The sequence below is a fragment of the Furipterus horrens genome, unplaced genomic scaffold, assembly GCF_987537825.1.
Source record: "Furipterus horrens unplaced genomic scaffold, mFurHor1.1.pri manual_scaffold_8, whole genome shotgun sequence".
NCBI classification, from domain to species: Eukaryota; Metazoa; Chordata; class Mammalia; order Chiroptera; family Furipteridae; genus Furipterus; species Furipterus horrens.
Genome location: NW_028327178.1, coordinates 91,971,749 through 91,997,599, shown reverse-complemented (window position 1 = coordinate 91,997,599; position 25,851 = coordinate 91,971,749). Strand labels below are relative to the sequence as shown.

Genomic DNA, 25,851 nt, shown 5'->3' with positions numbered 1-25,851 from the left:
GCAAATATTTTTCTTATAGTCCCTTGATGATAATGTTCTATCCTGTTTTCTCTTCCTGGGATTCCTGTTAGTCAGAGGTTGAATATTCTAAACCAGTGGTTCTCAACCTTCCTAATGCCACGACCCTTTAATACAGTTCCTCATGTTGTGGTGACCCCCAACCATAACTAAAGCATAGTCGTTGTCGGCAGCCGTCCGTCTCGAGAGACGATGGTGTAGCTTCTTAAGAGTCTATCTGCACCGCTGGGAATGGCTGTGCAGTCCGACTCGGGAGTGACACGGTATCTGTCCCCTCCCGTGTTGAATCGACATCTTATGATGACGCTGGAGTGTCCTCTCCAGTGAAGCTGAAGCTACAGAGCCTGGGCAGGGTGATATGGAGGGTCTGCTGTTGCCCATGCAGCAGACCCCCCCTCTCTTCGCAGCTGAAGGGTCCAAGGGAAAGACGGAGTCAATACAGCTTGGCTTCAGGTGCGCCGCAGGAGTTGCCGGTGTTGACTGCAACGTCAAACCGCCTTAGGGACTCCGGCTCCGGATTTTCTGTCGGGGTTTACTCCCTTAGCCTTTCCCCTGAAGAGGTATGCCGCAAGGCAGCGGAGGTTTTTTGGGGTCAGAGTTTTCCTTCTCTGATGTGCCCTGACTGGAAGATCGAACCAGCGACACTTAGCTCGCAGGCCGACGCTCAATCCACTGAGCCAAACCAGCCTGGGCATAGTAGGCATCAACTATATACTGTTGAATGAGTAAATTAATAAAGCACTGTTTTGAAAGGAGAATTATAAGAACAACTTGCAGGCAACCTACTTTTGTTCATGTTTTCCCTCAAAATATCTGAAAACCAATCAAACAATAGTCTTGCATGTCAAAAAGTATTTAAAACTCAGAAAGTTAAAAATATTTTTTGAAATTCCTTATTTCATCTAGCCTTTTAGGCAGTCTTTAACAACACATTTCTTGTGAAATAGGAAGTTCAAGTGTCCTTATTTTCATTTGTTTCTGCTGTGACCCCTGTGTACCAAGGACAGGAGCAGGACCAATGCAGGACTAACAAGGTGGACCAAAGTGAGTTCAGACTTGACTGATTTTTAGCCTATAAAAGAGCTGGAGGTTAGAGAACAATTTTTAGAAGCTGGTGAAGTACTGTGACTCCCAGCACCCACGGAGGGAGGTGCTTCACCTTGAGTCAACAAAGGGAGACCCTGAAAACCAAGGGACAAAAGGAAAGTTATAAGGGGCCAAAGAGAGTGCATCGTTCAAAGTAAGGGAATGGCAGGACAAGAGAAGTGGAGCGGGGGGGGTACAAGGAACAAACCTTTGCAAACTCATGAAAGATGTACCAGAAGCACGTTTGCGCTTTAAACACACCAGGCTCAGAGAGCAAGAAGCCAGTTCACAGCAGTATTGTTAAAGTATGAACTTTCGTCTCCGCATCTCACTTTTGTCTTAGCAACGGGACAAAAGAAGCGATAGTACAGGGTGGAGAAACAAGGCCAAGCACTTGCTGCTTCCTACCCCCCTCCTCCCACTGCAGGGGGCAAGGATGGCAGCTGGCCCAAGCTGGGGAAGGGGTGGCCTCTCTCTCCAAAGGCAGTTCAAAGGTTTTGCTGTTACTCTGGACTGGACACATCATCTACCAATGGGAGGGCCTTCAGTACCCAAAAGTGATGAGACAGGGGAAGAACGAGCCCCAGTGAATAAATTTAACTGGGAGACCAAGATAAAATTGACCTTTGATCCAATTGAGCTTGTTTAACTTAACGATAGGACTAGTACTTTGTGTTATTTTCCTTCTCAATTGAGTGATTGATCAGCTAAAGTTCATTACCTGCTGCAAACAATCAAACTTACAATCGGTTGCCTCTTGTACATGCCCCAACAGGGGATGAACCCAAAATCCAGGCACGTGCCCTGCCTGGAATCGAACTGGCGACCTTTCGCTTCGCAGGTCAATGCACAACCAACTGATCCACACTGGTCACGGCATCCTGGAGTGTTTTAAAGACTTTTTTTGGAGAGGTGATACCAGCTCACAGGAGGAACATCAAAATTACAAGGAACACGGGCGAGTGCTGAAGTAGGGGGATGAACGACAAAGAGGAGGTGGCAGCTGTTGCATTTTCCCTGAGAGGCGACCACTTCCCTGAACAGCAGTCCTCTGTACCAGGACCCCAGCCAAGAGCTGTACCTTGGAGGGTGAAGTTCATAGCTGACGGGAATCAGAGCAGGTGTGGATATGGGCTGGGAAGCAGCAGAAATTCCTTGGTGATGTGATCTTGAAGGGGGCGGTTAGGTTGACAGGTGTATTTCACTTAAGTGGTACAGTATACCTATATGTAAATTTCACAATATCTGAATCTTACCCACCTACCAAAACCGGTTAGCCAGTTAATAAGACATTGGAGTGTTCAGCAGTGCATTCTGTTTGCAACTATCCTTTGAAATACACCAGAAAATAGGATGGATGGATGAACTGTTACGTGATGTTAATTTTAAGAATAAAATGGAGAATATGTAATTATTTCAACTCTGTGTTTGAAATTTTTCATCATGCTGGGAGCGGGCACACCCTTGTTATAAGCGAATATACTTTTGAAAACCAGAAGCCATGCCTGTCCCTCCATGCCCAGGACAGTGGTCAATTTATGTTAGTAGGTATTGTATTCCTATAACTTGTTACTCTTAAGTAGACACACTAGGGTATCTGCATGTGATATCACTATTTAGGCTTTTAAAGACATGCATTTACATCTTTTAAGACTAGTCCAGGGAGTTCTACAAGTTGCATGATGAACTGGAATGCATCCAAGGTGGCTTCCCATGTGAGAAATGCCATTTCCAAGGGACTGGGAGGCGCAGCACCTTTATGTTCATTGAGTCACCTGTTTTCCCCTAAAGCTAGAGTCCCTAAACTTTCCTCAGGACCTCTGGAGTTTTAGGACGGGGAACTTTAAGGCCAATTAGAAGGAGGGACCAAGGGAAGGAGGAGGGCCAGGTCTCCAAAATCTTGCTCAGGAACCAGATCTCTTCCCCAAAGGACAGAAACGCCTTCCCCTCTTCACCCAGAGGGATAATTTTTTAATCAGATCTTCTCAGCCCATTATTCTTCTTAGAGAAACTCAAGCCAGAAGTACACTGGAACCTCAGACTTGGGTCCTAACCACTCACAGCCTTTGAGAACAGAGAAGATACTGGTCACCATGCCTCACTTAGTTAATTATGGATCCAGGGTCATTTTGCTCCAGTCCTGCAATCACCCTCCTCAAGATGTGCTTCCTGAGTCTGCAGGGACAAGGCACACAGGCAGTAGTTTCCTAGGCAATGTGCTACTTGGAGATTTGGGAAGATTATTTGAAATGTATTAAGACAAACATGGATATATTATGCAATGGAAAATTCCTATTATCTTTCACTAAAATAGATTTGGAAGAAATGTGCCAAGCCCTTATAAATTATTGGGCTGGCCATATGATGGCTCTAGCAGTGCTTAGCTGTCTTTAACTTCATTCAAAGACAAGTTTGTTAATTGTGTTGACAGCTGGGTGTAAAAAAAAACCCTTATCAAAATTGGTGAATTTTTGTGCAATCATTTTAATATTGAAGATGGAAGAAGATATGCAACATTTTTGGCATATTATGCTTTATTTCAAGAAAGGTAAAAAGGCAACTGAAACGCAAAAAAAGATTTGTGCAGTGTGTGAAGGCGCTGTGACTGATTGAATGTCAAAAGTGGTTTGGGAAGTTTCTTGATACTATTGACATTTCAGCCAAATAATTATTTGCTGTGGGGCTATCTTAGGCATTGGAAGATGTTTAGCAGCCACCTGGCCTCTGCCCACTATAAGCCAATGGTGGGAGATAAGCTGACATACTCAAAACACCCAAATCAGTAAAGTTATGTGAAAATGAAAAATGTGCCTTTTATTTTATGAAAAAAACCATATGGACTTTTTGGCCAACCCAATACAACACTAGGATCCTAAGGGTTGATGTTTCACTTCTCTGATACTGGTTCAGGAAACTTCACTGGAAAATTTAGAGAAGTATTTTGCTAAATGGAAGAACTCACTGTAGATGAGGTTACTTACAGGGAGAGGACAGTGAAGGGGGATTTCAAGGCATCTTTTACCCTTTGTAACAAGAAACAGAAGACAAAAAGAAAAACCTAATAAAAAAATAAACACATGTGGTTTCTGGAGGAAAACCCTGGAGTGCTGCTGCATGGGCAGCCTACAGCCTCAGAGAGCAGCAGGCACCTCCTGGGATCCCCACACACGAGGCTAAGGGCAGGTGGATGTTCACCCAGGATGAGCTCACTCAGGTGAACGGGACCATCCAGGATTTCTGGGGAAGGCAGTGCAGAAAGAACAGAACTTCTGGAGTCAAACTCTGTGCTCCCAGGTGTGAGACCTCAGGCAAGTCATTCTCCAGACCCCAATTTCCTCATTTTTAAGATGGCTTTGACCCCTTGTCTGTAGGGTACTAGGAGAATGTGAGCCATGGCACGTAACACACCAGGTACATTCTGGGTACTCAACCCATATTACTTCTTTCCCTTCCCAGGGCAGTGAAGTAGAAAAATCTTTCACAAGACTGGCGGGAGTGGTGAATGATAAAAGGGATAGCTAGGGACAAGAGATCCGGAAATCAGGGCGACAATTATAAACCAGGCTCGGCTCAGCAAGCTCGGCCACAGGTGCAGTAAGGAGCAGGCCTCTCCAGCCAAGAACACAATCCGCAGTGGAGGCTGGAGGCGGCACCGGGCTCAGCCCTCAGACCACGTGATGACACAGGGGGAGAAAGGCCTTTTCAACCTAGTGTTTATAAAGACACACAGCAGGGCAAGTTTCAGTTATTTTTAGTTAAAGGAAAACAGCCTTTTCCAAGGGCAACAAAGTGAACTGAATGAAGGTCAGAAGGAAGAAGGGCGTGGGCCTCTCACAAGCTCTCGCTCCAAAACCTGGTGTTGAGGAAAGAGGGCCTTCCTGGGAACTCAGGGGCGACCAGCCAGCGGGGGGATGACTTTGGAGGGATGCGGTGGAGCTGCAGCCCACCTTGGTCACTCGATGGGTCTGCATGGGCTCTAAGTTGATTTCTACCTGCCAATCAGTTGACATGATTAACACTATTATTCTTGGGGGGCATTAAATAAAGGAATGACATGTGGAGACAAGAGAGTGGCTTATTCAGTTGGATTCTGAATCACAATCAGGAAATAGTCTTTATCTGCAAAAGAGAAAAATGAGAAAAACAAATCACTAAATGTAAAATGGGAGAAAAACACACTAGAAAGGAAATAAATCATTAAACCACCAACCATAAAACAGGCGGGTCAGGCTGCTTCCAACTGCTGGGAAAACAGAAGGTATGCTTGCAAGCCTCCAGCGGCAGCCTTTGCAAGAGTGACCTGGCAGCGCATCCCCTTTCCCAATCCTCCCAGAACTAAGAGGGAGGTAGGATATCATCCCTGTTTTCCCAGTAGGGAAACTCAGGTTCAGAGAATTCAAATAAATAGCCTGTGGCAGTGGTTCTTAAACGGAGGGCATCGGAATAACCTGGAGGGCTGGGCCCCCCTCCCAGCTCTTTGGAGTCAGTAGGTCTGGGATAGAGCTGAGAATCTGCATTTTTAACAAGTTCCTAGGTGATGCTGATGCTACAGGTCCTGGGAGAACCAGTAGTTTAAGGTCATCCAGCCAGTTAGTGTCAAAGATAAAATTCCAACCTCGAACCCCACTGCCTTTGGGTTAATGTCAGTTCTGTCACAGGCTGAATGAGAACATTTCAAAGGCACCGGATCAAAAGGGGCCAAAGCTACCTGGATTTCAGCTCTGGGGATCCAGCCCAGTAAGGAGGAACATCCATTACAAAACCATCCCAAGTCCAAGACCTCAGGGCTGAGCCTGACTGCTCCTCCTTTTATAGAAGAGGAAACTGGAGAAGCAGAGTGTTTCAACTTTACCCACTTAAGTCACAAACATTTATCAAGGCTTCCACATGGCCAGCCCTGGGATGACCTTTTCTCATATGGCACCTCATTGAATTCCCAAATCACTCTATGAGGCAGGTTCTATTGTTTTCTCAGTTAAAATGACTTGCTCATGCCAAGGCAAAAACGCAGGGTGGGGTAGCTGGGTTTGACAGCCTGTTAAACGAGAGAGAAATGGCAGGACCTCAGCCATGTCTGCTTTGTATGTGTTGATTTAAACCTAAAGCTTACTTTTTCCATGACGACTGGCTGATAGGCCTGGGAAGAACCAGATCTTAAATAACTAATAGGTTCATGGCTAAGCAATCTATATAAGTAAAAAAAATGACTTCCTAATAAAAATAAAAATAATTAAAGCCAGCAATAAAAGCAGACATAATTAGGAATGCTATTGTGTTTTCTTCCAAATAATCAAGCTCTAAATTCAATAATATCACTCTAGGTGCTCTGTGGGGAGCAGAGTTTTAAAGCTTGGTTATGCTTTCAACTTAACTTTATATGAGTGAGCTTAGTAAGTGAAAACCAAAAGTCTGTCTTCAAACATCCCTTCACATGAGCTACGCTGGGCCAGCATGGGATGAAACGTGGCACATATTCATATATGGAGAACCAAACTGTCTGAAACCACCTGCTGTTGTTTTTGGTCTTCTCAGTTTGATCAATGAGGAAGATTAAGTGGGAAGAAAGGGGCGTGGACCTCCTTCCTGGGCAGGGCTGCTCCAGGCTGCTCCCAAAATGTGGGGTGCTAACTCTAGTCCCAGAAGGGCCCCCTAAAGCACACACAGCAGCCAGGCCTTTCCGTGCTGGGGTCTTGCTGTGGGATGTGTTCTGTGAAATCCTAAGGCGTTCCAGCTCTAACACCTCAGAGGCTCTGCTCAGTGGCTCCTGACACAGTTTTTTTTTCCTTGCCATTACCAAAGTGGGTGTATCAAGAAGTCATATCACTGGTTTTCATCTCAAATAACATGTCCCACGGACATCCCTGATCCCCACCTCCACTCTGGACCTCACTTCTAACCCCCATGTGGGATGTCAGCAATGGAGGGAGGTTTAGACAGTCTTTCATTTATTTATTCAACAAGTAATTGTTAAATGCTTACTATGTTTACAAATTTCTGTCCTCTTGGAACTGTCTAGTGGGGGAGACAAGACTTAAAAAATGCAGATAAACAAGTGAAAAGGCCAGATGGGAATGTTGCCAACAGCGGGACGGCATGTGTAAGGGCCCAGGGCAGGCTCCTAAAGGCAGCGGGGTGGCTGGGCAAGTGGTGAGGGTGTTCAAAAGATCATTCATTGTACTTAAGGCAGCTCGCAAGTCCCACCCGCCAGCACAACAGGCTGTGGGGGGGGGGGGGGGGCACGGGGATGTGAGTGCCAGACAGACAGCGTGTGAGCGAGCACGTGAGAGCACGCACACCCTCCCTGCAGGCCTCTCTGTACATCACCGGGGCCGAGGTCTGGTCACTTCATCCTCGCCTCCACTGACAAGGCTGTGCACCCAAAGGAGACCCTTTCACTGGACTCAAGCACCAACCACACCCATGAGCTCCAGAAGCCTGGTGGGGCCCTCAAGGGCAAGTCAGAGATGCCTTTGCTGCTGAGCTGCGACACAAATGGCCAGAAGCTTTCAGATGGCTCTGCTGTTCCGGGAGACATGCTTGGAGGCTTCAGGTCAAGAGACACTGTCCGTGGAGTCTGTCTGATTTGGAGACCACGTAATTTGTCCTTGCCTCTCGTTAAGCGTGGCCATGTGGACTGGTCTGGCATGCAGTCAGCAGAGGGACTACTCCTAGCCCAGCTTTTAGGGAAGTGGGGGTATTTGTAGTCAAATCCGCTTCTGAGCCTTTCTGCTCCACCCCACACCAACATACTTGACCAGATGGGGTGTCTTTGAGGACCAGAGCAGTACAGCCCTTACTTGGCACTTTACGGATGTGAAAACAGGGGTTCGGAGGTGCTCTATGATTTGCTAAAGCTGGGAAAACAAACTCTGCCTGCTACAATCTCTTTTCCCTGACAGGATCGAAGATATCATAAGACAGTAATTAAACTGGACACCATGTTTTTGGAATAAATGACTCTGAAGTTATCCTATGTTCTTTTCTGGGACTGACCTACTCTGTCCTCACCCCTCTAGGGAGTGTCCCAGGGAGACTGTGGGCCCCTGTGACTGGCTCTGCAGTTCCCCCCCTCATATCTGTCCAAGCTGCCAGAATGGGCCTGGGAACAGAACCAGTGCTGCTCTGTTGCTGGGAGCGTCTGGGTCCTTTTCCCCACGCAATTACCCCAAAACTCTGCGGCCAGTCTCTTTGCCACGCCCAGGGGCATTCAGTGCCCCTCGCCTCCACACTGCCTCCTTCGTCCAGGCCCCAATCACAATCATATCGCTTCCTGCCTTAAAAACCTCTGCTCAGAGGGCCAAGTCCACACAGCCGAGTTTGGTGTTTGAGGCCTTTTCTAAACCGGACCAAATGCCTCACCTCCTGCTCCTTCCTACACAGACGCTGGTGCCCCGGACGGACTGCGCTGCAGCCCCCCTGCACCGTCATGTGCACATACAACCACATGGCTCAGCCCAAAGAGGGAGAGAGGGAGCAATGAGAAAATGGTCCCAGAGAACGTGTCCACCACGCCAGTCTGTGAGTGTTGAGTGAGGTGAGGCAGGACAGAGGGTCCTGCTGTTCCCTCCTGTGGTCCCAAGTCTTTGTGGGCTCCTGCCAGGACAAGCATCTCATCACTCTGAGAATGATCCTATGCCCTTAAGACAGGGGGTGTTGGACCATACAGCCCCGAAGTGCAAGCCAAGCGCTTCCTGTGAAACAAAAGCAGCAATCGTCCATGGCTGGAGGAAGCTGGCTGTATGAGACCCGGAGACAGGACTGCACTTCAGAAGTGGGTAACCGAACACTTTTTCAAAGATAAAATGACTATACAGTAGTTTTGCCTTCTGGTTTGGTTTAGAATCACTGGATTATTTTCCTTCTAACAGCTTTCTTGCCCCTCCACTTTGCTTACACTCTTTCCTGTGCCCTCAAGATTCAGTTGAAATGTCCCCTTTTCTGGGAACCCTCTGCTGACCGCCCCAAGCAGGCCTAATCACACTCTCCTCTATGTTCCAAAGTGCTCCTTGAATGTCCACACATCAAGGCGAGGATTATACTGGGTCATGCTGCCGTGTCTGTCTCCCCTCATGAGACAAGAGTCCCTTCTCTGGCCTAGACCCAGGACAGGGTCCGACTCACAGTCACTGTACGTATTTGTTGGGGATGCCAGCCAGATACCGGACAGGCAGCGAGGCAACAACAATGTACCTTCAATTCTTTAGGCCTTTTCATGGAACCCAAAGAGACACCATTGTGCTAAGCCTTCCTGATAAGCTACAGAGCACCTGCAAGACAGTCTACTCCTAGGAGGGGATGTGCAAGACCTCTTACCTGGTGCAACCATGATTTCATTTTTCTTGGAGCGAATTCGAAGAAAGGTGAGGTCATTCTGGGGGTCAATTTCACGCACGGTGCTCCGGGCCTTCAAGATGAAGTTGTGCATGAGGTTGGCATACTGTGTGGTAGTGGGATTGTCCATGGTGCTCTTAATGGGAATGCCTGCAGGGAGAGCAGACGGGACTGAGCAGGCTGTCCTGACCCCATACCCCTAATTCTACAATACTCGACTGGCAGTTAACAATCAATGCCGCGATTCCCCAAAGGCTTGGCAGGCACAGTGCTGAGCACTTCCAGTATGTCACTGCCAGTCCCCAGAACTACTCTGAGGGTGGTGCCACCATCTTTACTCGCCAGTGAGGCAACAGAAACTCTAAGCAGTAAGGTGACCTCCTTATGGTCACAGAGTAGATAAGCAGTGGGGCCAGGATTCGATGCAGGCCTGCTGGCTCCACTGCTGGGCTCGTTAGGCTGTACAGTCTCGACTAGTTTCTGGCAATAAAGGGAGAGACTATCATTCGGAACACTTAGAACCTGGACAAGGAGGACAACTCTTACAAATCTGTAAACACTGAAGAGTAGGAAGAAGAAAAAGTTCATCTTGTGCCAAGACATAGCCATCACTCATGTGCTGTTCCTGTTCCCACCAAGGAAGGCTTAGGGCTCAGCTGTAAACACACTGCCTGTACACATGATCATGCCTCCAACTTAAAGCCCATTTCTCTGTCTGCATCTAGCCATGTAAACAGCATTGCTACTGTTTTCAAAGAGCCCAAAAGTAGCCATTCCACTGAGTTCATCATGTCTCTACTGTTGGGTACTAAGGCTGGATTAAAACATTTATTTATTTTTTTAAGATTTTATTTATTTTTAGAGAGGGGAAGGGATGGAGAAAGACAGGGAGAGAAACATCAATGTGTGGTTGCCTCTCGTGCACCCCCAACTGGGGACCTGGCCCAAAACAGAAGCATGCTCCCTGACTAGGAATTGAACCGGTGACCCTTTGGTTCACAGGCCGGCTTTCAATCCACTAAGCCACACCAGCCAGGGCTATTTTTTATTTTTATTTATTTTTTAAATCTTCACCCAAGGATACGTCCACTGATTTTTGGGAGAGAGAACAAAAGTGGGGGGTGGGGGAGGGAAGAAGGGAAAGAGAAATATCAATCTGTTGCCTCCTGTACACTCCCTGACTGGGGATTGAACCTGCAACCCTTCGGTAAGCCAGGACTAAGACTGGATTTTTTACTTAATTACTGTGCAGTGAACACTATTGCACATCAAGCCCTTTTTGTTTTGAAGACTGTTTCCTTGCGATGAACTATCACAAGGATCTCCCTCACTGGACAGTGCCTATTGTCATGGAGGTGAGAAATGGGGCCACAATTGGAGCATCAGGTGCCTATGAATCACTGTGACATGTCAATAGAAGGCATCAATGAGGCCCCAGGTGCCCACAGCTGACAGGTACTTGTGATGAATGTGGCACAAATGGTTCTTCACACATAAGTGGCTAATTTGGGACCCAGGCCCTGCTAATCTGGTCCACAACTGACCAGCCTAAGGATCAGCCAAAGGCAGCAGCCCTCAGGCCTACCCATGAGTGACAAGAAACTGGCTCAATCTTGTCTTTTTAGGGCACAGGAATACGAGAGTAGGCAGAAGAGGACACAGTGGCAACAGAAGTAGCTGAGTCAGAGAGGCTGTAGTGAACCACTTGTAGCCAAGAGAACAGGTTGTAGCCACCACTTGCCTCTAAGAGACAAGACAACTAGGTCATCAGGGGTACTGTTGGGTCCTCGTTGGCAACAAGGTGCCCACCAGGGCCTTGCTCAATAGTGGAACCTTTTTGAAGATGGTAGTATGAGCAGCTGGGGTGATAGGACTGAGGAGGAACTCTGAAATCTGATGGTCCCTGCTCTGCCCCTTCAGGGCTATGTGGCCGTAGACAAGTGATTAAACTTCTCTAAGCCTCCATTTCATCTGTAAAATGCCTGCGCTTCGAAGTGCTCCTGTGAGGACAAAGTATGATTTAAGAATGTTTAGCAAGGCCCTTGCTGGTGTGGCTCAGTTGGTCGGAGCATCGGACAATAGACCAAAAAGGATGGAGGTTCAATCTCCAGTCATGGCACATGCCTAGGTTTCAGGTTTGATCGCCCATTGGGATACACATGTGAGGCAAACAACCACTGTTTCTCTCTCCCTTCCTCTCTTCTCTAAAATCAATAAACATACTTTACAAAAATTTTTTGCAAGAGTATGCATGTAGTAAATGTTGGTGGTTTCTTATCAACATCACCCACACAATATATCCCATCCCCCAGATAACCTGAGAGGCAAGTTTCAAGGCCTTGCAAAGTTTAGGTGATTAAACCTCTTGACCTTCTCTTTTATATACAAGGGCACCTACTCCCAGGTTCGTGGGCCTGGAACTTTCCTTTCTTCTCCTATTCTCTCACAACTTCCACTGGTCCTTCAGGTCTCCTCCATATATTGGTATCTCCAACCACCCCGGGTATGGTCAAGGCCCCATTCTACCATCCCAGCACCATGCAATTTCCCTTCCCAGTTACTTGAGTTTGACATCACACCCTTATGAAAGTGATCATTATGTTTGTTCCCCAGCCAAAACCAGGTCTGATCTGTTCACCAGTGTCCTCGGAGAGACTTAATTACGCATTTATTACTGCTGATAAATGAGAAGTCAAAAGGGCTACCTTCAGTGGTTTAGACATGAGTTTGATTACATTCCTACCAAGTGGAACGGTGTGTGAAAGAGACAAGAATCTAACCACTTGTTGGCTCACTTTAAAAAATAAAAGAATGCCCTGGCTGGGTAGCTCAGTTGGTTGAGCACTGTCCTGATATGCCAAGGTAGCGGGTTCAATCCCTGGTCAGGGCACATAGAAGAATCAACCAAGGACTGCATACAAAAGTGGAACAACAATGATTTTTCTCTCTCCCTTCCTCTCTCTCTCTCTAAAATCAATAAATAAAAATTGAAAAAACAAAAAACAAAAGAAAACATGAAGGTGGTGGTGGGGCAAGGACCAAATGGGAGAATTTCAAATAAGGGAGGCCAGAGCTGGGAACTTCAAAGAAGACATCCCAATGATTAGGCCGTCTACCCCCAGACCACTGCCTTCACAAATGGGGACTGTGCAGCCTGCAGAATTGGCTGGTCACCAGGGAGGCACAACTTCTAACCTGAGACTCAGATCTGTCAGGTTGTATAGCCAGGTCCTTCCACCAAACCCAACTCCATCAACTAACAAAAACAAAAAGTAACACAGTTTAACAGATATTTATTAAGCAAAATTCTGTGTCAGCACTGTTCTCGGTGCTGGGGATACAGGAGTGAACAGGGACAGATGCCTGCCCTCATGGAGCTTACACATATGAGTCTTTTATTTTGCCCTTGTGGGTACCAGCAGAGGATAGCAGGAGGGCTGGAGAAGTAAAAATAGACCCTAATGTTCCTTAAATTCTTGCTAAGTTGGCTTAAACTCACAGTTTTATTATGAAACATCATTTGCATTTGGCTAAGACAGAGATGTCAAAATGCAGTGGCAGGTTGTTGGTAAGTTTTAGAACAAGGGTGTGTCATGAGTTCAGAGTTCAGGGGCAAGAACAATCACACTGGGTTGGGGTGGTCAGGAAAGGCATCCCACAGGAAGAGACAGCTGAGTTGAATCATCCTTAACTGGAAGCTTCTAGAGGGCTTAAAGGCCCCATGATCCTTGAGTTCTGGTCACCCCCATCTAGAGCTGGGAGACCTTGGGAAGGTCACCTTGCCTCTCTCAGCTTCAGGTTTCTCATCTGAAAAATGGGCAAAAAGCACTGGTTGGTGTGGCTCTGTTGGTTTGAGCATCGTCCCATAGATGAAAAGGTGGAGAGTTCAGTTCCCGGTCAGGGCTCATACCTAGGCTGTAAGTTCGATACCCAGTCAGGGCACATATGGGAAGCAACTTATTGATGTTTCTTTCTCACATCAATGTCTCTCTCTCACTCTCCCTTCCTCTTTCTCTAAAATCAATAAGCATATTAAAAAAAAATATTTTTTTTTTTAAATGGACAAACACCCTGCCTTGTAGGGTCACTGTATGAAATGTAAGTGAGAGATTGAAAAGTAAGCTCTATGAACAGAACACAAAAAAACCCCACACACAATAATTTGAATATTTAAATGGCATTTACTATGTATCAGACACTATTCTAAAAGGTTCCCTTAGAGGAAGGTGGTACGATTATATTTTACTGATGAGACACTGAAACAGAAAGTTTAAGTGACTTGCCCAAGCTTTCAGGTGTGTTTTCCTTGTCTCTCTCTTTCTCCTAAGCGCCAAGCCCCCCCCCCCCCTTTTTTTTGCCTCTGTAACTTGTTTCCTGAGGAAAAAAACAAAACAAATAGCCAGGTAGTCTGGTTCCACATTCTGTATTCTTGGCTACTCGGCAACACTGCCACATTCGTGTAAAAAGAAGTGTTCATTACTATCCAAAAGGTAAGCAGTTGGGGCTATATTTTTAAAATTAAAATGCTCAACTTTTGGGCAGTTTTAAGGCAAGAATGAAGGCTTATGGTTTGCGAATACCAGCGAAGGTCTAGGAGTCCCATCAGGGGAGTCAGCTCCTGAGGCTACTCCCTCCCATTTGGGGTCAAAAAGGTCCAGTCCCAGAACACAGTCTCCAAGTGATATACAGTCTTTCGGGTGTTGGACCAACCACTCCACTTGGGGCAGCTGAGGTCTAAAGAGAAGGAGAAGGCCCAGGCCTGCCATCTGATCCATGGCAGACCTAAGCTGGAACCTGCTGCTGCCTCCTTTAAATGCAATGACCACAAGGTCTAATTAGAGTTTGACAAAGCCTGGGAGCATCCTCTGCCTAAAATTCTGGGCTGGGCAGGTTCTAATGACTTAGAAAACAACATTCTAACTGAGCACATGCCACCTCCACTTTGTCACCTTTGGTGATGTTCATTCTGCTCTACTGAAGTAGGCACTGTTGAGAATTCGGCCTTTCCAAAACAAGGCCCAGAATGACAGTGCATACACAAAGGATTCTAAAGGAACCTTGAATAAATCAGAGATGAGTGAATTCACTGAACCAGAGCACTGGGGAAGCCCAGCTGGGTGGCTCTGGGCTGCAGACCTGCAGCGACTCTCTGGGTCTTCACTGCAGTGTGGGAGAAAGCACAAGTGCTTTCAGACAGACCTGAAATGAAATCTTAGCTCTGTAATGGCAGGCAAGCGAACTGAATTTCTAGAGTCAGTTTTCCCCACTGCCAAATGGAGAAAGGGCTGCTTTAAGGAATAAATGAAACAGAATGCTTGTACAGCACCAGTCGGTGGCCTGGCACAGAAGATAGGTCAGAAATGTTAGTCTCCCTCTTCGCCATGTCTACAGCAGTTTTGGAAAATTATTATCTTTTAGTTGTTGAAATAACATTCCAGAAGAGAAGGGTAAAACTACAGGCACAAAGAAGTTGACCAGAGTATCACCTAGCAAAAAAGCAGAAATAACATAAATGGGGGATGGTTAATAAACATTGTACTGGTGGTTTAAAAAAATCTATTTACATAAACCATGAAGCAAAACAAACAAACCCCATGAGTAAACATTTGCAAAAGAGTAACAACTATAATATGACGAACAGAAAATGCACCTGAACAAGGGCTGAAAAAGCATGGCACACTGAAAAGTATGATCTGTCGGGGCAGTGGGATTGAGCAACTTTTTCCTTTTTTAAAATTCAGAATTCTAATAACAGTGGAAGGACACTGCAGGTATTAAATTTTAAAACGGGTGAAAATTCATGTATCTGAAGGGGCTTAGTAAACAGCAGGTGTTAGGCTGTGTTTGGGCTGTTTTTGGGGGGCCTGCCTGAGCACAGGCCGTGGTCGGAGGGAGGGTGTACCTTCTGTGTTCACCACGATGATTCCCTGCACTCCTTTCTGGCTCTGAAGTCGCTTTAGTGTCTCCTCCACCTCTGCCTGCCAGAGAGAACAAGACCAAGGTTAGGAGGGGCCAGGAAGGCTGGATTAACTCCCTCACACCCTTAGCAGATGAATCACACATTTGTTTTCCAACAACAAACAAGTAACACCTGGGCACGTGGAACCTCCTCAAAGCTTCCCAAGCCACCACCAGCACCTAAATCATCTGCTCACACCCCCAGCTCGGGGCAGGGCTCCTCTTGGCCCTTTGCCGACCAGGCACTATTATCCCTCCTGCCTCAGCTACTTGGGAGCAGAATGTAAATACCATTCCTGGGAGTATAGACACATCCATGACTCACATATCTGGTATACCTAGGGGACAGGATGACGGTGATGCTCTGAAAAGACCCTGACAGTGGTGTCTTAACAGGAAGGCGACACACTGTCATTTGCAGCCCAAACAGCACAACTGAAAACATTCCAAGGAAGCAATAACGACCCCATGAGGATAGACTCAGTGACGTCATAAACTAGCGCCTGAGATAGTGTGACAAGTGGCTCACAGCCGCAGGAAATGTGCCTGGGGTAGGGGCTCATTCATCCTGACTCTCCAGAAACTAGTCAGGGTGGGATGCTCTGGCACAGGGAATTTGTAAACAGAGGGACAATTAAGACGTTCGGTTCTGCACCCTGCCATGCAAGGCCTTCTGTATTATCACTCGCATCCTTTACACTTCCCTCCACTCTCCACCTACATGCCCATGCCTCCATTTCCACCCCTTTTGACCCTAACAAGGCATCTCCTCTGCTGAAATCGAACAAATTCTTCTGGACAATCTAAGACATCACCTCCAAAAAACCTTTACTGACCCCCAGCTCAGTGGAGTCCACCACTTCTGATGGCAAACTCTTGATTGTACCTTTCTGGGGATGCACAGAATGCTGTACAGAATAGAAACTCAATAATCTGCTAAACTGAAGTAGGTATAACTCTTCCTGTGGACAGAAACTGGCCCTGAAGTGTGTTTGTTCTCTGAAGGCCCCTTCCAGACGGGTTCAAATCCAGCCAGAACGCCCCAAAGGCTGAGAGTTGGGCTATGCTGGAGTGGTTCCACACTTCCAGAAGCCAATGAGTTGGCCTGGGAGGAGCTTCTCAACAGTGGATAGAGACAGCACAATGAAGTACTGTCTTTCTAGTAGGCACAAGGCTAACAATCCAGTCACTGCCACCCACTCCCCTATGATGTAAGAATACTCTCAAATGCTGGAGAGAAGGGCAAACAAGTCCCTCCTACAAAATAGCCTGTTGCCTCTAAAATCTGCAGCATGTGTAAAAGGCTGGGATTGCATGAAAGTACAATACAGTTGGTGATGCATGTATGATATCATAGTTCTTTCCACAGACTTTCACTGAGTCCCTATTATGTACTATTCTGGATAGATGGGGTAAAGTGCTATATGATCAATACCACACAGTACACAGTCTGACTTGGTAACCTTCCTGGAATGCATCCTAAGGAAATAATCCAGAAGAACTAGCAGAACACAGCAAGATACAGGTGACATCAGCATTAGCAAAAAGCAGAAAGAGCTGAAAATGCCCAACAATTAGGGAAAAGGCCAAGTAAATTATGGAATGTCCATTCACAAGAATATATTGGTTTGGACAAAAAAATGTGTTTGATTTTTTTCCATAAGGTGGCTCTAGTAGCATTTAGTTGTCTTTAACTTGATTTGAAACAATTTTGTTAGATTGTATTATGAAAGCTGTCATATCAGTGTGCATTAAAAAAAACATCAAAATCGGTGAATTTTTGTGTAGCCATTTTAATATTGAAGATGAAAGAAAACACACAACATTTTTGGCATATTATGCTTTATTATTTCAAGTAAGGCAAAAATGCAACCAAAACGCAAGAACAGATTTGTGCAGTGTACAGAGAAGGTGCTGTTACTAATCAAACATGACATAAGTGGTTTGCGAAGTTTCGTGCTACAGATTTCTCACTGGACGATGCTCCACGGTCAGGTAGACCATTTAAAGTTTGAAAGCGATCAAATTGAGACTTAACTGAGAACAATACCATGCAGGAGAGAGTCGACATATTCAAAATACCAAAACCAATAAAGTTATTGATAAAAATGAAATACGTATGTGTCTTATTTTACAGATAAAAACCATATGGACTTTTTGGCCAACTCAATAATACACACACACATTAACAATGATGATCAGAACAAACCACAGGTTTATGGCATAACCTTAAGTAAAAATAGCTAAATGCAAAAATGAAGGACTTAGTGACTGCGACCACATGGAAACAAGAAAGCTAGAGGGATTATGGGGGGAAAAAAAGCCCCAGTGAGAGCAGGAATTCTAGATAAAGTTTTCTCTTTTTCAAAACAGCCTCCTTTTAGTCTATTGCGTCTATTTAAACACATTTTTTAACCCCCGTCTTGGCGTATTGAAAAGCAAGATCTCTGTCTGGTATGGGGCCACAAGGCTCCGACATGCTCAACATTATAAGAATAAGAATATATAAGAATAAAGTGGGTGACAATTTAGGACAACTCAAATCAATCTGGAATCAACCTGGGGAAGAGGAAAGAGCTAAGACTAATCAAGGTCCAAAATATCTCCTGGAGGATGGAAAGTGGGGCTAAAATGAAAAAGGATAAAATCTCACACAACTGCTTTTCATTTAATAACTTACGGGTGACTTCTATGTGCCTGACACTGTTTAAGGCCTCAAGACACTGTAGTGAACAGAAGATTAGCAAACATCCCTGCCCTCATAAAGCTAGTATCTGGGGGTGGGGAGTTAGACATTAAACAAACCAACCAAAAAAAAAGTAAAGTGTAAATGTCAGATATAGTAAGGAAGGGGATCTGGAATGTGGGGCTGATGGCAATTTATTTTTAATTTTAATTTTTTAAAAAATTTTTATTTAGTTATTTTTAGAGGAGGAAAGGGAGGGAGAAAAACATCAGGGAGTGGCTGCCTCTCATGTACCCCCAACTGGGGACCTGGCCCGCAACCCAGGAATGTGCCCTGACTGGGAATCAAACCTGTGATCCTTTGGTTCGCAGGCTGGCACTCAATCCACTGAGCCACACCAGCCAGGGCTGTTGGAAATTTTAAATCAAGTGGTCAGAGAAGTTCTCGCTAAGGTGATAGTTGAGTCGAGATTCGAAGGATATGAGGGAGCTAACCATGCAGGAATTACTAGGGAGAGTGTTCCAGACAGCACAAAGAATAAGCACAGAGCCCTGAGGTGGGAAAGTGGTACGCTCCAGGAAAAGCAAAGGAGCCAGTGTGTCTGTAGTGCAGTGAGTGCCAGGTGGCCAAATGAGAGAGGGAACCAGGATCAGGTTAGATTTCAGAGGTCCTAGTAGATGGCAGTAATGACTGGCTTTTTTATTTCAACAGGGATGATCTAGGCAGCCAATAGCAAGTTTTGATGTTTCAAAAGGACGGCTTTGCCTGCTGTACGGAGAACGGACTGCAGGGGGCGACCAGTCTACTGAGTAAGGTGCCCTAGGCATGTCATGCTCCCTGTGAAGGAAGCTATCTCCTCCCCTCCTCACTACTTGAGGTAACTAACTCCAAACTCTGCACTCAGCTCATGAACCTCCTTGGGAAGATTTCTCTGACACCTATCCTTCTTCTAGGCATCTATGGCACCCTGCCTTCATAGCGTTAACCACAATGGGGTGTAAATGCCTATTTCATATCTGTCTCCTCCAGACTCAAAGTACTCTGGGAGCAAGGGCCTAGACTTGAGAGCCCTAGTACCTGGCACAGGGTAGGCTCAATACTTAGGGAACAAATAAAAATCATTTCTACACTGTTTTACAAAACTCAACCTTTCGAAGCACAGGACAGGGGACATGGCCTTACAGTACCCAGTGTAAATAAGAGCTAGGGTTTTAGGTGATTCTAAGTTTAATAAGAACCAGCCACTAAGATCCGATTGCTTAAAGAAAACACCAAAAAAGGAAGTACAAGTAAATGATGACCTATTCAGTATCTGCTAGAGGTTTGATATTGGGATGAAATGTTTTCGGACACGTATGTCCTCTGACCCTTCCATGCTTAGTATGATCTCCATTTTCCATCAAAGAAACCGAGGTTCAAAAAGAAGAGTTTTGCCCCAGGACACATAGATCAAGAGGGGTACTGAATATACCTTTGACCACAACCGTTGAGGTCCCTGCTATCAGGGAGCTCATATTCTGGTAGAAGAGAACTTTTAATAACAAGTGATCAAGACTCCTGCAGGGTACAGGGACAGGGCAGGGGAATGCAGCTCTGGCTAGTATGATTGGCAACATCTGAGGATGTAATTGTTAAGCCAAGGACTAAATGATGAGAAAGAAAAGCACTCCAGGCAACAGGACGAAAGCAAAGGTAGTAAAGTGAAACAAATTTGGCATGTTCAAGGAATAGAGATGACCAATATTGCCAAGATTTTTTATTCTTTGCTAATCTGATAGGCAAAGACCAAATAATTTTTTTAACTTTTAAGAGTTATCAGTGAAGTTAAAATGGAATTTAGTGACTGCATCTCTCTTCGTTTGTCTTGACTTTTCTACAAGTCTACTGGTTTCGAAAAACTTCTGTATTGGGTTGGCCAAAAAGTCAGTACGGTTTTTTCTGTAAAATAAAAGACACACATATATTTCATTTTCACCAATAACTTGATTAATTTGGATATTTTGAGTACATCGACTATGTCCCATGTGGTATTGTTCTCAATTTTAAGTCTTGATTTGATCGCTTTCAAACTTCAAATGGTCTACCTGACCGTGGAGCATCGTCCAGTGAGAAATCTGTAGCACGAAACTTCGTAAACCATTTTTGACATGTTCTATTAGTAACATCACCTTCTCCATACACTGCACAAATCTGTTTTTGCATTTCAGTTGCATTTTTGCCTTACTTGAAATAATAAAGCATAATATGCCAAAAATGTTGCATGTTTTCTTCCATCTTCAATATTAAAATGGCTACACAAAAATTCACCAATTCTGTTTTTTTTTTTAATGCACACTGATATGACAGCTTTCATAATACAATCTAACAAAATTGTTTCAAATGAAGTTAAAGACAACTAAGTGCTACTAGAGAGCCAACTTATGGGAAAAAAAGAACAAAAAGTTTTTGGCCAACCCAGTGTTAGAAATAATAGACTTCTAGCCATCATATAAATTGCACTTCTCCCACTTTTTTCATTTAATCATATGATTTTTTTCAGTAATCAGGAGTTAAAATATTTTATGTAGTCAATTTTTCTTTGTTTCTGTAAGACTAGAGAATAGTTTCTCTACCTGATCCCAACCAGTAGGATGGGGCTAGGCCTGGGTGAGCGAGTGGGGGCCATTAGGTCTCTAGACACAGGGCACCAGCTCTGGGTTCAGGAGAAACTGCTTAAAACAAATTTCAAGTTCAGCACTACAGGAGCCCACTCCTCCACCCCCCCAAAAAGGAAAGGAAAATGAAAACAAATGTTGCCAAAAAGCCTTAAGACACAACAGAGACATTTGAAGATGAAAAAAGACAGTTCCAAATCATGCCAGCTCTGCCTCAAACTCAAAGTCTGTCATCCCTTCAGGGCTAGCCCACTGGTACCAAAAATGTCTAAGCAGATATGCAGCCCTTCAGGGTCAGCTCACAGAGAGTCCAACCAGTATCCTCAGCATTCTGGGTATGTAGTACTATCAAACTGGTGGTCTGCAACAGGGAAAAGACAAAGCTCTGGAGTTATCAGTTCCCAGGGTGCATTTTGCTGACAGATGGAAAAATAAGAGCAATAAAGCTCCAGGATTATTTATTGGTTTAGCATAGGAGAAATTAGCATCTGAAGCAAACGATTCACAAGAGAACTGTGACCAATTTGATTACTAACCATAAAAATTTTAATTTTTATAAAACAAAAATGAACCAAAAGGCTAGGAAAACACCCACATCAAATAGGACAAGAACGATTCCAAAATATCACCCGAAATGATTAAGAAAAATAGCAAGTCTCTAAAAGTTAAGTGGGCAAAAATAATACTAGTAGAAAAGACACCTAAGAGAAAATACAAATGCAAAGAAAAATGTTCCCTGTTCCCTGTTAAAGAAATGAAAAATTATAACAATGCTGAAGTAATTTTTTTTATACTGGCAATGTTATGGCAAAATTGGTACAAAGGCAATATGACTTTCTGGGAAAGCTACAGGATTACATTATTGCAAGAAGCATAAAGTATTTGTCCTTTCACCTCAAAAATTATTTTCCTGAGACTTTTGCTTAAGGAAATAATCTGATATTTTTTTTTTTAAAAGAAAAATAAACTGTACATATTCAGAGGCATTCATCACAGCATTATCTCTACTAATGAAGAACTAGAAGCAACACAAATGTATACCAGGGTAACGGTCTGGCAAATTATGGTACAGCTATTTCACTGATTATCACACAGAACACAAAAATTCCTCACAAAGATGATACAGCGACAAGGTTAAAAAAAAACTATCATATACATCTTGAAAAGTACACATATGTGAATAAAGAGAAGAGAGGACATATAGAAATGAAAATAGTTGTGTTAGGTAGGATAATGAACCAAGGCAGGGGGGAGGAGGGAGACATGTTTCACCTACTAACTCAGCAGTCCTGAGCCTGGTCCAATAATATTGCCAAGTATTCCAACATCACAAGAAACACCATGCTAGCACTGGAGGAGGAGCACTTGAAAGTCTATGTATTGTTTCCACCATCTGGGAAAGCCTTTGAAACTGTATATTCATTCCAAGGTCTAGAAAGCAGGGTCCACAGTGTCCAAAGAAAAAGCCCTAAAACAACTTCAGGTAACTGCCTACCTCTGGTCACAATCTGCTTTACAAGAGAGTCGCTAATGCTTACAGAAAGAGCCCATAAACAACTCTGGGAACTGCCCAAACTTTAATTAACTGCTTGTCAGTATCTGTTTTACAAGATGACCAAAAATGGTCTGGAGCAAGATAAGGATTCTGGCTAACAGACCACCCCTCCCATACCTACCTTTGGGTAGTCCTGTTTCCCTGGGAAAGCTGGCGCCACCTTCCCCCATCAATCAATATGCAACTTCTTCATCCCTATCCCACTAACTATGTAAGTCCTCAGAACAGAGGACCTGATGCTCTTGCCACCCTTGCTCTTGCCTTTCACCCCCCACCTTGGCAAGGCTCCTTCTCTTCCATGAGAATGTATCACCAATACACCCTACTTGCACGCTGTAATTCTTTACTGCGATGGCAAGAAGAACCGAGTTCCTCCCATAACAGTTGTATGGTGGAGTAAAACCTGATGAGAATTATGGATGATCATCACTCTAAAGGACTACTTGGCAGTTTCTACCACAATGAAGAATACGCATGCCAGAAGTGCCACTTCTAGGAATATATCCTACATAAACACTACATAATCACTAGCATGAGTGTGTGTGTGGGAAAGGACAAGAACAGTTACTGCAGCACTGTCTGAAGTGAAAAACTGTAAACCACTTTAATGTATATACAATAGCATACTATACAGTCCTTAAAAAGAATAAAGATTTGTTATACTGGTATGAAAAATATTTGATATTTTTAAGTGAACAGAGTAAGCTGCAGAATGAGATGTCTATATATAGCCTAAAGTAAACTTAGTATCTATAAACATGTGTTGCAGTTTCATACAATAAATAGTTTACACGTAAGTGTGCCTATGCACTAAACCAGTCTGGAAGGAAACACCCAACTGCCACCAGCTGTTACTATAGGAGCATGAGATGGGACTACAGGCACTTCCTACATTACATACTTTGGTACTGCTTAAATTTCCTAAGTATGTTTTGCTTTTATGAGTATAAACACAACAGCATGGTAAAGGCTGCAGGGAACTACAATGTGTGTAAGAGAAAGATGGGGCAAATATATGCTTAAATAAGATATACAAGAAGCTAACAATGTTTCAGAAGACTGAGGCTAGGGGTCAGGGTTCAGTGGGAGATTTTTCACTTAGATCCTTACAGATTATTTTTTACTGTATACGAATATTCTGTTAAAAATTATTTTTTACAGTTTTAAGTGATGTGAAATAAAAAGTGATGTGAGAGCCCTGGCTGGTGTGGCTCAGTGAATTAAGCACCAGCCTGCAAATCAAAGGGTTGCAGGTCAGGTCCCCAGTTGGGGGCACACTACAGGCAACCACACATTGATGTTCCTCTCCCTCTTTCTCCCTCCCTCTCCCTCTCTCTAAAAATAAATATGTAGATCTTCCTTTAAAAAAGTGACGTGAAAGACGAAGTTACATGTTTGAAACATTATCATATTTTTAGTGATATGAAGATATTCTTCGTACTGTAATAAATGAAACAAATCAAGAGTCCACAATTATACATTTGGTAGAAGCTAAACCATATACAGCAAAAACTAAAGAGAAAGACACTAAAGGTAATATGCCTAATCATATAAACGGTTGCTTCTAGGTTATGACACTATTTTTTTCTTTCCAATTTTTCTTACAGATTTTAAATTTTTAAGATTTGTGAAAATAACACACTCACATGGCTAAACATTTAAAACGCCTTTTCAAGTTTTTTACAAGTTGCATTAAAAACATGAAAAAACTTGTAAAGGCGTAAGGAGCCCCACAGTTCCAGCCAGCAAAGCAGGGATCCCCCAGGGTGGACCCGCCCTTTCCTGATTCATACACCAAGTCCCAGCGGCACGAAAGAGCCACACGGACAAAAACGCAGGAGTCAATTTCTAGAATTAAAATCCACTTCCGCCATTCCTTGGGACAAAGCACTAGGCTTTCCCAGGCTTTTGATTTCAAGTGTGTAAAATGGAGTAAAATGTCGTACCTATCTCACAGAGATGTGGTGAGGAGCAAAGCCAAACTACATACAACGCTTATTAGTGCCTGAAACAAATTAACCTTTCACGAAGCTTTTTCGTTATTGTTGTAATCGTGCACCAAGGCCCAGGATACTAGGATGCACCGGCCGCTGAGCCAGCCTCCCCACCTCACTCAGACCCAAGCCAAGGCCTGAGCTCCTGCTTCAGGTCAAGGGGCAGCCGGATGCCCCGGCCCCGGCCCCGTTTGAGTCCCCTCCGTCTGGGACTGGAGGCCCACGCTGCTCGCGTTCCGCCCTCCGTCAGCTCGGGCCCAAATCAGCCCAGCGTTTATTCCCACCCAGCCCGGCGCACTAAGACGCCCTCGGAGGATGGAAGGCCAGGAATACGGTATGAGGCGGCTTTGCTCCGCCATGTTCCGACAACCGGACAAGAGCTCAAAGCAGACACTCACCATCGCGGACCTCTCAGGTAACCCCACGTCGCCACAGCCCAACCCAGCCCAACCCAGCCCAGTCCGGATGCGTTTCCGCGCCTGCGCAAAGCATCATGTCAAAACGGACAGCCGCAGTATCCAATCGGGAGGCAGCATGAGGCGCCCGAGCAGGCGGACCTTAGATCCTCCAGGGCTCGTGAGAAATAGGCCGTGCGCCGCCGCAAAGTGAAAATCAGAGGAGCACTTTAATTAGGGAAAATTCGCAGCTCTTGCTACGCTGAAAAGATGCTGGTTCGCGGTGTCGGAAGAGGCAGGCTTTCAACTCTCAACGGAGGCCTGAGCTGGCTCTGAAAGGCCTAGGCGTAGGGGCGGGGGGCTTGCTGAGACACCCCAACGCCCTCTGCGTCCAGATTGAGGCAAAGTGAGGCGCGGAGCCAAAATGCGCAGAAGATGCGGGAAGGTCTGCGATTGGGTCTGAACTCAAGCGTCTGTCGGGTCTCCAGAGCGACACCGTTGGAAATACTCCATGCAGGCTCTGAGAGAAATGGTTAGGGTTAACCTGGAAGCCTGCAGTCTTAGGGCTCCGAGCTCAGCCCCACCCGCGTTACCTTGAAGAAGCCACTTCACCTCTCTATACTCCTTTTCTCACCTTTAAAAGGGAGATCCTTCTTTCCAAAGTTCTATGTTGTCCTTTCCCGCCCTCTTTAGCCTTCTCCTCCCGCAGACCACAAACGTTTCTGGGTTTTCTAGCGGAAAATAACTTGTTAAACTACCATTTAGTGAACCTTGTGCCTCATTACTGGCCTGAACACTTACTTACACGTGTTTTCCCAGTAGCCTCAGCATCCCTTTACAAATGCTGTTTCTTCGAGGCACTGGAGCTTGCTGAATTCAACACAGATGATTTAACTCCAATTTTTTATTCCACTGTAGCCTCTCAATTGGCGAAGGATTTGATTTGGCGCTCCTTCCAGAGGTGTCTTGTACTACAGTGAGTTGACAGTAAGGCAGTCTGGCAGACACCATCTTAACTGCAGGATCAAGGATAACATTACTGGTAATAGGAGGTGCACTAAGGGCACATCTTACCTCTGTGGTATTTTTCACAAATATTCATGGCCTTAACCATGAGAAAACATTAAACCAAATTTGAGGGGCATTTTACAAAGTAACCAGTACTCTTCAAAAA

General features: G+C 44.9%; 1 protein-coding gene across 1 annotated transcript; it reads right to left on the bottom strand.

Moving 5' to 3' along the window:
- Positions 1 to 4,839: 4,839 nt before the first annotated feature.
- On the bottom strand, positions 4,840 to 24,754 carry DYNLRB1 (dynein light chain roadblock-type 1). Its single transcript, XM_090286267.1, has 4 exons — positions 24,681 to 24,754; positions 15,338 to 15,413; positions 9,418 to 9,585; positions 4,840 to 5,223 (listed from the first exon to the last, which is right to left on the bottom strand). The coding sequence occupies exons 1-4, from the start codon at positions 24,681 to 24,683 to the stop codon at positions 5,180 to 5,182; spliced, it is 291 nt and encodes a 96-aa protein (XP_090142393.1). The 5' UTR covers positions 24,684 to 24,754; the 3' UTR covers positions 4,840 to 5,179.
- Positions 24,755 to 25,851: the final 1,097 nt, after the last annotated feature.